The sequence below is a fragment of the Typopeltis vanoorti genome, chromosome 7, assembly GCF_054136105.1.
Source record: "Typopeltis vanoorti isolate ZY-2024b chromosome 7, IOZ_Tvanoo_1.0, whole genome shotgun sequence".
Classification (NCBI taxonomy): domain Eukaryota; kingdom Metazoa; phylum Arthropoda; class Arachnida; order Uropygi; family Thelyphonidae; genus Typopeltis; species Typopeltis vanoorti.
In genome coordinates this window covers 80,489,135-80,502,389 of record NC_143555.1, presented here as the reverse complement: position 1 = coordinate 80,502,389, position 13,255 = coordinate 80,489,135, and the positions used below count along the sequence as shown (strand labels likewise).

The following is a 13,255-nucleotide window of genomic DNA, read 5'->3' as shown; positions in this document are numbered from 1 at the left end:
TAATTATGTTGAATTCATGAGGAAGAACTCCCTGTGGGGGACCCAAAGTTATGTCCTTCTGTATAAACCGTTACCTAACCAAGTCAACTACAATTAATTAACGATTACCTATTTTTCCCTACTGAAGTCCTCAGAGGAAAAATACATTGAACCAAACTTCCTACACCTTTTAGATAAAACCTTTGTGAATTTTTAGAATTTTGGGCAAATTAATACACTTTATCTTCATTTCAAGCAAAAATGAACAAAAGTATGCATCCAATATATAGATTTATTATTATTAGATATCCAAGAGGGGGGCCATCTAGTCATCATGGGCAATCTCGATCACTAATATGTTTGCATTGTACAATAAGTCTATTCATATTCTTCCGTTAGTAAACACATCCACTTATCTGCTACTCTTTATGTAAAAAATCTACTCTTCCCTCCTTTTTCTCACCATACTCTTATACAATTAGCAGTAATGGCCTCTCATTTTTCTCTTTTTCTTTAACTTCATGAACATCAATTTAATAGTAATTCTATTATTTTGACTGATTTAGTTATCTCCTTACCATTGGTATTCTTTAAAATTATTCTGCCATATACATTCTTCCTTTTACTTGCAGCATATCGAAAGAAAAGTTTGGGATTCTCTTTAGCATGTATCGCTAACTTCCTTTCATATTCTGCTTTTGCCTTTCTTACCACACTAGTTACCCTTCTAGCCTGTGCATTGTACTGTTCATGTGCCTGCAGGTCATCTTTCTCCTTAAATTTCATCCAAAGTTTATTTCTTTTTTTGCAGCTCCAGCTTAATGATGATATTCATCCATATAACTCTCACTGGATTTAAATGGATGATAGAATGTGATGCTAGGTATGTATGCAGTCTGTCATTACTTCCTTCAAACACTCCTTTATCACTTTCCATGCACTATCGACATCCAGCTCTTGCAGTTTTACATGCCATGGCACTGATCCAAGCAATCTCCGAAGCTTGTCATACATACCAACCCTGTAATTTGACATATATTCTGTCGGAACAAAATTCCACATTTAACTACCTTCCAGATCAAGATCATATGATCACTCATTAACTTTTGGCAATGTAGTTATATTTGTTATAGACAAATTCTCAGATGCAATTACTAGATCAAGCACTCTCGAATGCCTAGTATATTCCATCACATGCTGTCTCAGGTAATTATCTCTTAGTAACTGCATAAATTCCATTTCCTTCCTCCCATGTGTTCTCTACTCCTTACAATCTATGTTCCCATAGTTGAAATCACCCATAATAATTACCTGTCCTCCACTTATTGAGTCTATTTGCATAATATCTTCATTATCTTTTTGATCCTCTGGTCTATAGCAGCATCCAACTGCATATTTTGTTCTGGTAGCCACTATCTCATACCAGATGGCCTCAGATGTGCTGCTATTTTCACTGGCCTGTAGTTGAATTCTACTCACTTTGGTTGCAAATCATTGGCTATCATCAATAATACTTCTCCCATTCTTTTATCACTATCCTCCCTGAACACACTATATCCTTCACATTCTATCTCACTAACTATATCATCTCCTGTTAGCCATGTCTCAATGCCAATAACCTTTGGTTAGGATAAGTCTACCAATAACAAAAATTCCTCCAGCTTGGAGGAATTTTTATGTACACCAATGCTCCTGGCATTAGTGTACATAAAATGCAAAAGTACACTTTATGTACACCAGGATAGTGGTGAGCCCTTTAGGCCCACATCCTGACGCTTTACACTAACTGTCCCATTCTGGTTTGTTACCAGTGGAACTAAGTTAGACATATTATACACATTCTTACACTCAACTGCCTTATTGATGCCTGCATATCCACTCAAATATCCCCCCACCCACCAAAGCTCTAGTTTCCTGATTCTGCACATCATCCAGTTTCACTTCATTCAAACAACACTTTTTCACTTTTTCCAGTCTCAGAACACCAAATCCATTCAGATGCAAACCATCCTTAAGTCCTTTCGTCTGTCAAACTTACTCCACACACTAGTCTTCCTGCATAACCTATGCAGGAAGAGTAATGTGGAGTTATTTGCTATTATGGCCCTCTTTCTCAGCTCTACTCTGTCAAAACATTTTCTCCTTTTAAATTATTCGTTCCAGCCACTATGATCATTTCTTTGGTCAAGCCCTCATTTCTCTTATCTCGCACTTCTTTCTGTCATTGACTGACCCACTTGGCAGACATTTCTGCATTTGCTCCTGCTGCTTTGCCCTGTGTTACTCCGTATCTCCCTCATTGAGGCCAACTCTTCATTCTTTACATCAATTATACCATTGTTTTGTTTAATACTTTTACCCTCCCTCTCAATTGTGTCACATTTAATCTCACTCTCAATCCTATTTGGCATTATATTACATGCATTTTTAATCATATTTTGAGTTCCATCCACTACTCCAATCTCGTGACCCGAGCCACACTTTTGATGGTTGCTCCCATAGCATTTTCGGTACACTTTCCACCACTATCGCTTTCAAACCAAATTCCAGTTGCCTTCGGTAATGTATACATTTCTTTTGATTAAATTCTTTAAACCAAATGCCTTGGATGCTATTGTTCTGCTTTGCATTAGTGCCATGCACTATGCTATGTAACTTACTGTGCAAGACAAAATTAACAATATTTAAAACAAAACTTTTAACTTATATCAAAATTAACTCCATAATACAGTCTAATTCTAACATAATTTTTTAACTGATAATGCTGTTTTTTAAAACTGAACAACTTAGCTTTCGGAGCTCTCCAAACAGTTGTACCACGATACACCCTGGCATTTGGAAATAGGATAATGGATGCTACCTTGGCGTTTGCTTTATTTGTCAAATAGGTGTCTGAATAATCAAGTACTATGATCGAATATGAACATGTGGTATAATTTTTAAAGAAACTCAATGATATTAACAGAGTGTGATTAATAAAAACAAATAATTTTAAAGCAGCATCTTATGTTACCTCTTTAGGACACCTATTTTGGCAGGATATCATATTTTCTTTCTCTTTATCATCTGCTTTTGTCCATTCATTACAAGGAATGTATAATGTATTCAACTGACAGTGGCACTGAAGGCGTAATCTTTGTTGACAAGATAGGCAACTGCCTGGATGACATGGCTGAATACACGTATGAGTACAGCCATCTGGACGCAATTTGGTACATAGCTCCTCACAGGCTAAGCATGAGTCACCTGCCTATAATTGGTATTAATTCAAATAATATCATCAATTACATATATTTAAATATTTAACAAAACATTAATTTTAATCTCTAAGATCTGTGATTCATTTAATATTTTTTCAAAATGATTAATACCACTGCAAACCTTTAAAATGCACATGTCAAACACACAAATCGGTTATTTGATTGTTTTTTTGGGGGAAAAAATACACTTGATTAACGTATTTCTTTGTAAAAAAAAAAAATCCATTTCTGGTTCTGTTAAGAAATTATGGGCAAAATTCTAGCAAAACTCCAACTGCTTCCCTACCCCTCATGCAGTTCCAGGTTTTTTGCAATATGGGAGCTCTACAACTGGAGAAAAACATTTACTACCAATTTATTTGCAGAAAATGGTGTGTCAGTGCTTCATGAAGCACTGATACACTACAGGTTTTGCAACCTCACATGTGAGGGAATGACATGGACAAAAGAAAACAAAATTTACACAGATATGCTTGAAAGTAAGTTCATCCTCACTATCTAGTTTCTATTACTTCAGTGCTTGCAGAATCACCTCAACAAATAGGCACACTGTTTCCCCCCCCTTCCCCTTTCCTCCTGGAAGTTTAGGTATTTCACCCTGTAAATCAGCCAATTGGCCAGAAGGCCACATGCAATTTATAGACATATGAGATCTAGCAGAAAGATAATCACACAAAATTTGTATAAAATCATGTATTCAATTAACTGTCTGATACATCGTGGTCAAAGTAATCTCTTGCACTGGCTCCTTCCATGCAGTATAACAGGATTGGAAGTCTCTCTTCTGTTAGCTTGTTTATGGTTCCTGTCATGACTCTTTGGTTTTCTACAGTCTCAAAATGAGCACCTTTCATTTGGTTTTCAATCCTTTGCAATCTTTGGATGTGTCCATAAGATGCATTTTTGCACCATTCAAGGATTTCTTTGTAGTAAATTTGATTGGCAGATGCTCATTCTTGTTCAATAACAACATTTTGGTACTGTTGTTCAGTTTAACACAAAATTTAATCACACAATGTTGTTCAAGATTTTACTTCTCCATTTTCATTATGAACGCACCAGACATAGGCTAACTGAAAACACAATAACTCAATAGGTGTTTACCCTACCGATGAGAAACTAGTACCGATGAAAAGAGCAGGAATCACTAACATACTACATCATCATTGGTTTGACAGTGCTGCCAACTTTTGCAATAAAAAAATCTCATTACTTTTCTGCTAGACTTCATAATACACTGGCCTCATAGTCTTAGTCCCTTTGCTCATAAATAAATTCAAAGCAACCAACTAATTCACTTTTCTTATTTACACTACTGGTAAGATTAGAACTGATTCAGCCTGATAGGCATGTGATGAGGTTACCTGCAAGGATAGAAAAATCAGAACAAATGGTGGACTTATGAAGTTAAATAGGCAGTCAGGGAAAAGAAAAAAGTATACTGAAAGTTCCTGGCCAGAAAGTCAGCATGTTCTCTCATAGAATATAGGTAAAAAAAAATGTAAGAAAGTGAAGCAAATGTGTAAAAGCAGCTAAACAAGAGTCAAGTGACAAAATGTTCTAGAGACTACTGAAAATGCTTAGAGATGAAGCAAAGAGTAAAAAGGAATCAGAGATGATACGGGTGACATGAACACTGAAGATAGAGATATTTTTTTTTAGACAAATTATGGACTCTACAACCGTGTTATAAATAACTAATTTAATTTCCCGACATTTTGACCTTCATATTAAGGTCATCATCTGGAGTATACACATATATACAAATGCAAATATGACAATAAATGTAAAAATATAACAAAGATCTGTATTTAAGTTTTGTAGATTTGGAAAAAGCATATAACAAGTGCCAAGAGAGAAGGTATTCAAATTGCTGCGGTTCTATGGTGTCAGTGGGGCATTTGAGTTGTAAGTCAGCAATTAGAAATGAAGGAAGTACAGGAAGATGGTTTAATGTTAAATCTGGTGTCAGACAAGGATGTACATTATCCCCGCTTTTATTCATTATCTATATGGACTGCATTATGAAGGAAAGTGGTAATAAATCTGATATCAAAATTGGTGATGTTAATGTCAGGTCTTTCCTTTATGTGGATGATGTTATACTTCTAAATAAATCTGATACAAGTCTGCAAGATTCCCTGACTAAATTGAATAACTGTTGTAATAGATATGGTATGAAGGTCAGCAATAACAAGCCAAAGACAATGAAAATAGGCAGAAGTATTGAAAATATCAACTGCATTGTGAATGGAGAACCTATAGAACAAGTAAAACATTTCAGCTACTTAGGCACGATTTTTAGTGAAGATGGTAAATTAAATATGGAAATAGACAATAGAATCAACAAAGCTGGTATGATAGGAAGCCAAATGAATAAATTTATATGGAATAAGAGAGAAATTAGTCAAAACACTAAATTAGCTGTATACAAGACAGTGTTCAAACCAATTTTAAGTTATGGATCTCAGAGCTGAGTTAGAAATAAAACACTTGACCAAAGACTGGAAACCGCAGATATGAGAGCCCTGAGAAAGATTAGGGACGTGAATAGATGGCATCAATGGCAATATCATATTAAAAACGAGGATATTAGGAAAGAACTTGACATCGTTAGCATCCAGAAATGTGTTAGTAGAGCTAATCTCAGCTGGAATGGTGACTTAAACAGAATTGGAGAGGAAAGATTAGCAAAACAAGTGTTCTCTGCCAGGTTGGCAGGAAAAAGACCCAGAGAAAGACCAAGATATAAGTGTGATACAGTAAAAAGCGCCTTAGAAGATAGAAATATGATATGTGATAATGTTGGAGCTTGACAGGTAACAGATTGATTTGGTGGAAAATTGTAGATAGGAAGTTAGTAATGATGTAAATTTTTTCATGTAGTACTATCATATCCTTTACATCCCTTGAGGGTACATACCAGTGCAACTTGTTTATTATTTAATTTGTTCGCGCGATTAGCCTAGTGGCTATGCGCTTCGCAACAACATGCCTGGGGAAGGAGTGTCCTAGGTTCGATTCCTGTCGCCGACGTGAGGAGCTTAAGGATCTTCCTCAGCCATAGCCAAGTTAGCCGGTCTTGGGTGTGGATAGCAGGGCTTTCCCCCCAAGTTTCAAGTTTATCTGGGTTTTTCATCCCACAAGCAGGCAAACCGGCCCTGTGAACACACACAGATCTACAGCCATAAATACGTAACCCCCTATGAGGGGGCTCAACTCACCCCAATAGGGATGGGGGAGAAAAAGGGAGGAAACTCCATACGAATAAATAAATAAATAAATAAATATTTAATTTAATTTAATATTTAATAATTTATTTAATAAGGTCAAAGCACTTTGTTGCAACTTGTTCAGGTAAAATTCATATAAGCTCTGCATTACTTCAACCTTCATATTTCAGGTCTGGCTCCCACTGATGAGACCTCAATAAAGGTCGAAACCGGTCTGGGTAGTGACCATTGCCTTTAATGCATAGCATCATACATCTCCGCAAGGGGATGTGCTTTGCATTAGGGGAAAAATACAAAGGAAAGTGATCGGAGCTTAATCTACCTTTACCACGAGTTGCCTCGGTCCTGCACTACGTGCAGGCGCAAACTTGACATATACTTGTCTGTTTGCTTACTTAGGAAATAGGATTAAAAATCAAGTTTATATATATAAAATTACTTGGTATCTTGAATGAAAAATGGAACATGTTAGAAATATGGGACTAAGAGAGAGAGAGGTCAGGTGTAAAAGATGTGGTAACTGCAGTATATGAAAACAAGATGAGATGAGCAGGCCACATAGCAAGACTAAAAGGATAACAGCTGGACATATAGAATACAGAATTGGCAACTGAGAATAAAGAGAAAACCAAGAAGACCACCTACAAAATGGGAAGACCCATTAGTGAAATCTAATGGGCATAACATGGAGATCAAGATCATTGGAGGCATCTTTGCGACAGGTCCATCAAGGTAATGACAGCCATTGCATCAATAATGGTAAGCGTGGGGTTCCCGTGATGAGTCTTTGAATTCCATGGAGATATGAATAAGTAATAATATTTCATTCAGGTGGAACAGATTTTATTTATCATCATTATTATTATTACGCGACACCTCCAAGGAATCCAAAGACATCGAGGGAGGGCACCCACTCCACAACAGAGTACATTTCCAGAGGGAAGAGACAGGTTGCAGGACTGTTGCAGAATATGGACTATTAAGTACTCTGAATATCAACAAGACGGTGGGATTGGATAAATTTCACCAATGTTTTAAGAGAATATTTCTTTCAGTGAATATGAAAAATACTAACGTTGGGAATTTAAAAAAAAAAAGATGTTTTAATGCTTTACAGACATATGGTGTGATGAACAATGTTTCACTTTTCTGTAAAAGATAGAAAAATTAAAATCTGAAGAAACTGTAACTGAATTGTATTAATAGTAGAGTACTGAAGAAAGAATTATGAATGAATAGTCTGGAGTATATTTCTGAAGTGTTTTATTGAAAAACAGCATTATGATCAACTCCACCCGATATGCTATTTTTCAGTGTGCAAAAATTGTAATTTTTGGTTTCATGACCATACATCAAACCGAAATCCAAATCAAACTTTAGTCCAGTGCAATATTTAAGAGATGAACTGGATATATTTACCATTACATTCCATTGCCAACTCACTGACAACAGACAATATTTTTTGAAATAACATTCAATTTCCTCTGAGTCTAGTATATTATCAGGGTTCTAATGATATCCAAACTAGTTCTGTTTATTATAATCATTAATTTAAATTTAAAAAAAAATTAATTTTACCTCAAAGGCACTAGAACTACTGTTTACAATATGACACTCCAGAGTACATGTGTGGTTAGTACATTGAAGACGTCGTCCACATGGTCGTCCACATGATCTAGGATTTGATTCTGAACACGGAAGGTTATGCACCTGAAATGAGATGCACACAAATATATCAGATCAAAAAGCTTGTTGTTACAATCAAACTTTATTTATGTTAAGGTTCATGGATATTAATACTTGTCTTAGGATCAATAACTAGAAATTTCTAAATGAGCATGCTCTCCACTGTAAAGAATAATACTAATTTGCTGTCTTCACTAGCTGAGTGGATAGCATCTTCAAACTGCCTTTCCAACCCACTCATTGAAGGCCTGAAGTGACTGCACATTAAGTCTCTGGAGCATGATTTTCAGGATTATTTAACCATTTGCCCATTCACAATACTAACGTGCTATCAGTTTAAAACCTTTCAAAGATGGAATTGATTTAAAGCAAAAGTTCAGGATATTACATATACGAGTTGATCTGCTCCACATCCATCAACCTAGTAATTTACAGAAATTTTTATGAAAGCTTACAATCCTAGTGATGAACTCCATGAAGTTATAAGTTCCACCTCCCATTAAATCAAGAAAGGTAACATTCATTATTATTTTTCAGTATTATTTTTTCTGCTTTTCTAAAATACCTGTTCAAATAGGCCACATACTTTTAATATTGTATGGAAAGAATGGTGCAATTTGTTTTTGCAGCTAAGTACGTAGTGCTTATTCAGCTTTTATAATTTTTGAAAAATACCAAAATAGTTATAATTACTTCAAGCAAGGTTGAAACCGTAGGGAAAGTGAGGAATTTCAAATTTAATTCTTAAAAAATGTTTCAATGGTTTCATTGACTGAATAAGATCAAGCACTGATGTAATGCAAAAACACACAGTGACAGTAAATCCTCTGCATTTACAGTGAGAAACAGGTTTCACTGTCTTTTGAACCATTTCATCCATCTACTTTTCACAATACTGTGAAAAGTTGATGGATGGATGGAATTTTCTTTGGTAACATTCTTTGTAAATCTTGAAGGGGATGACCCCTTCTGACCACAAAAAAATCTGATTACAGCATGTTATTCACTATCGGTACAATAAGCACTGGTAAGTGGAAAGACACATTTAAACAAGTGCAGTAAGGTTTTGACATATTGAAAACAGGTTTTACTTTCTGATATTTACCTCTTGTGCTCTTTTTAAATATTTTATTTACTTTCACCCTCCCAGAGTGAAATTAATCGTGGATAGTAACATTATTTTAACATTAGATGTCACAGCAATACCAAGTTATTTAATTTGTACCCTTAATTTTCACTGCTTGTGCAATGTTATAGTTTTATGGTGCTCTGAGTTATATAGTACTAAAAGTTATGGAGTCACCAGAAGTGACTCCACTCTGACGGCAAGAAAATTGATAAGGTTATGCAATATGTAAATTTTCTGACCTATAAAGATCAGTAGCTTGCACTGAATTATTTTGAACCCCCTAATGGTGAATGATGAGTACACAGAAAGCAATAAAAGCATTCTGATGGAAATTATGCTTAGATGCCATTTAAGTAAAGTCTGTAGAATGCTATTGTGTAGCAATGAAGTTTTGCCAAGCTCATAGTTGCAAGTGTGCTGAAGAAATAGAATTCATAGGCTTCAGCTTCTGACAGTACTACTGTACTATACTATTGGGAGCTGAAGATGGAACTGATAACATTATCTCATTATCAGATCCTAGAGAATCTGTGTTTGGAAATGCAAGCAACCATAAGCAACTGTATAAGTGTTTCCACATGACAGAGAGAGAGATGCCATGAATTTTCATAGAAATGCTGCAATCCACAAATCTTTGTTAATAACAACGAATAAACAGTTTCAGTTTTCTAAGATGTATAGGACCTGGACCATGGAGCAATAGAAATCAGTCCTGTGTGAACAACAAGTTATATTACAGACATCAGTCTGATGGTCATATTTGAATATGGAGGATAACTGCAGAAAGTTATTCAATTGAGTGCATTGTCCTGACAATGAAGTTTAAAGGTATGTCACCTTTATAATGATGGTGGATTCTGCTTCTTGTGGTATGGATTAGATGTACTTATGTGGAATCATGACTGCTATGTACTATTCAGGTTCTGTACAACTGCAGTCGTACATTGTGATTATGCACAAATGCAGTGCCTACACTATGGACATCTTTATTATACCAGTCCTTACTCCTTCCAGTATGATAATGCTCCATATCACAAAGTAATAGTTTGATGAAAATAACACTGAAATACTGCAGTGGCCAGCACACCCCAAAATGATTAGAGATGGTCCTCTTCATTAGTGGACCATCTCCTTTAAAACATAACTAATGCAGTTATGATCAAAGGTAAGACAAACATGTTTTTAATTTCTATCAATAATATTTGAGTGTCAGTGCCAATGACTAATAATGCAGATTAATGTATACTGGCTTCTGAAGATTATTATTGCTGTTGTTCATGGGCAGCTCAATGGAGTATGAAGACTGACTAAGGAGACCCAATTTATCCACACAATCAATCATGCCTCTCCTTGAACCCATTAACAGACAACTGAGTCTGGCAAACCATTACATCCATTCATAACTCTCCAAGTGAAAAATCTAGTCCTCACGCACCTACTAACCATAATTTTACTTGACTTCCACAGATAACCTCTTGTTCAGCCCCTCTAGCTAAGTGCTAAAACATTTCCCCAGCATCAATCCTATAAACTCTTTAAGTAACTTAAATGTTTCTATAGAGCCTCCGTAGCTCAGTCAGTATAGAAGAAGCCCTTTGGTCAGAAAGACCTGGGTACAATTCCCGTCAGTGACGTTGGGAACCTTTATCTGGTCTCTTTCGACTAAAGGTGAGTTAGCCAGTCTCATACAGAGGTAGGATTTTTTTTTCACCCGGAAACTTGGGTTTTTTGTTCCCCCCAGAACAGGCAAACTGTTCTCGTGAATATACACTGGATTACAGTCATGAATATGTCCCAGCCATATGCCGGTCCTGAGCCCGGATAAAATTGGGGGGTTGGGGGAAAGCAATGGTGAACTACCCTGTAAAAATGTCACCAGGAATACCTTGTGGGCAATGCCTACAAAGTCACCTACGGTTGGAAATGACTGAAAGGGAAAATCAGATCAGAAATTTTTCTATCACATCCTCTCTTTTTTTCGCCTATCAACTAACTTCTGCGGTCAATACACCCTTAATCTCCCCTGATAGGGAATGGTCCAACCCATTAGCCATCTTTATTGCTGGCCTCTGAATCCTCTCCACCACTTCTCATCCCCAAGAAATACAGGAGACCAGACCTCAGCATAGTAATCCAGATTTGAATGTATCAAAGCATTATAAGAAGGAAAACTTCCTATCTCTAAGTATTAGCATGTTCTTCAATAGCAAAGTAATCTTATGAGCTATCTTAGCAATATGTCCTCTAAACTTCAACTCTCTATTACCACCCATAAATCCCTAGCTTCGTCTATTTCATGGGGTACAGTTCCATCAATGTGGTAGGCAGCTTGTAATCTGTATATCCCAAAATACACAACTTTACATTTATCCACTTTAAACCGACACCCATTATCCTTTGCCTATATTTAAATCACCTTGCAAGCTCTCCAACACTGCCTTGATTCACTATTACTCTACTTAATTTTGCATCGTCAGCACACAACTGAATATTTCCTTTCAGGTTATTTCCTACATCATTTATGTACAAATTAAACAGTTGTGGTTTGCACAAGATGGGTGCCACATTTGCTAGAGCAGATCAAAAACGCACTCGCATGAAAATCTCTGAACAATTCTTCGAGCGTTTTAACAAGAATAAAACTGATTTTGTGCATCGATTTATTACTATGGATGAGACTTGAATTCATCATTATACACCAGAATCCAAACAGCAGTCAACAGAATGAACAGAAGCCGGTTGTTCAGCGCCAAAGAAGACAAAGTCAGCTCCATCAGCAGGAAAGGTCATGGCATTGGTGTTTTGGGATGCTAAACATATTTGGTTTATTAATTATCTTGAAAAGGGCAAAACAATAACTGGGGAATATTATTCCGATCTTTTAACCAAACTAGATGAGAAAATTCATGAGAAAAGACCGAGTTGCAGAAGAAAAAAAATCATCTTTCGTCAGGACAATGCACCTGACCACAAAGGTGTTTTGGCAATGGTAAAATTAAGGGATCTTCACTTGTTGGAAGATCCACCCTATTCCCCAGATTTGACTCCCTCTGACTTTTATCTGTTGCCAAAACTAAAACTCTTCCTCGCTGGTCAGCGTTTTTCTTCAAATCAAGAGGTGATTGAGCTGTAGAGGGGTATTTTGCAGATCTTACTGAGACCACTATATGGACGGGATGATGGTGCTGGAGCATCGCTGGAATAAATGTATTAGTCTTAACGGAGATTATGTTAAAAAATAAAAATAATTTTGAAATTATAAATTCGTTTTTTCATTGTTAGGCTGAGAACTTCTCAGACCACCCTTGTACAAACTCCATATCATTCCTTCATCACAATGTCTGTATCAATTCATTTGCTATTAATGCCCTACTCCTTAATTCGTTTCTATCATAGTATGGCAGGTGATTTACAATTTTAACCTTCTTGTTCTTCATTTTTGCTTTGTCCAACAACTTCTTCACATCCTTCCTCACAGAATACCTCTTACCTCTGAGAGCATTAATGACAACCAAGACAATTAGTTCTTTCACCTTACCTTTCTGCATCCGGATGGAATGATAATATTATTAATTTTTGCGCTATGGAAACATGATTTTGTTATCTTCAATGATTAGAGGAGTGCTTATTTCTTAACACTCCTCTGATCATTGAGCACCCATACATAATTTTCTTGTTTGCCTTGAACCATCTGCTTCTTTATCTTCTGAGTCCTGCTAATCTCTTGCTGCTTCTGCAGCAAGAGATTAGCAGGACTCAGAAGATAAAGAATCTTCTAGATAAGGATCAATATTAATTCTGACATTATCATTTTTCATTTTACCATCAATACTATCTATTCTATTAACATTCTCTTTGTTTTCACCACCTATCTGACACTGACTGTAAAAACACTTAAAAACAAACTTGTTCACCTGTGTTTCACTTTCCTTCCAAAATTTCTTTATTTTTCACAACAAATACATCTC

The 13,255-nt window shown here is 36.1% G+C and overlaps 1 protein-coding gene across 1 annotated transcript in view; it reads right to left on the bottom strand.

Moving 5' to 3' along the window:
* LOC150104807 (NF-X1-type zinc finger protein NFXL1-like) overlaps nucleotides 1-13,255 on the bottom strand; it is a 307,000-nt gene that overhangs the window by 22,471 nt on the left and 271,274 nt on the right. The window contains exons 16-17 of the mRNA XM_090395984.1: nucleotides 8,051-8,182; nucleotides 2,993-3,229 (exon numbers count right to left, since the gene is read on the bottom strand). Of these exons, the coding sequence (XP_090252110.1) occupies nucleotides 2,993-3,229; nucleotides 8,051-8,182 (369 nt within the window). The remainder of the gene's footprint in view (nucleotides 1-2,992; nucleotides 3,230-8,050; nucleotides 8,183-13,255) is intronic.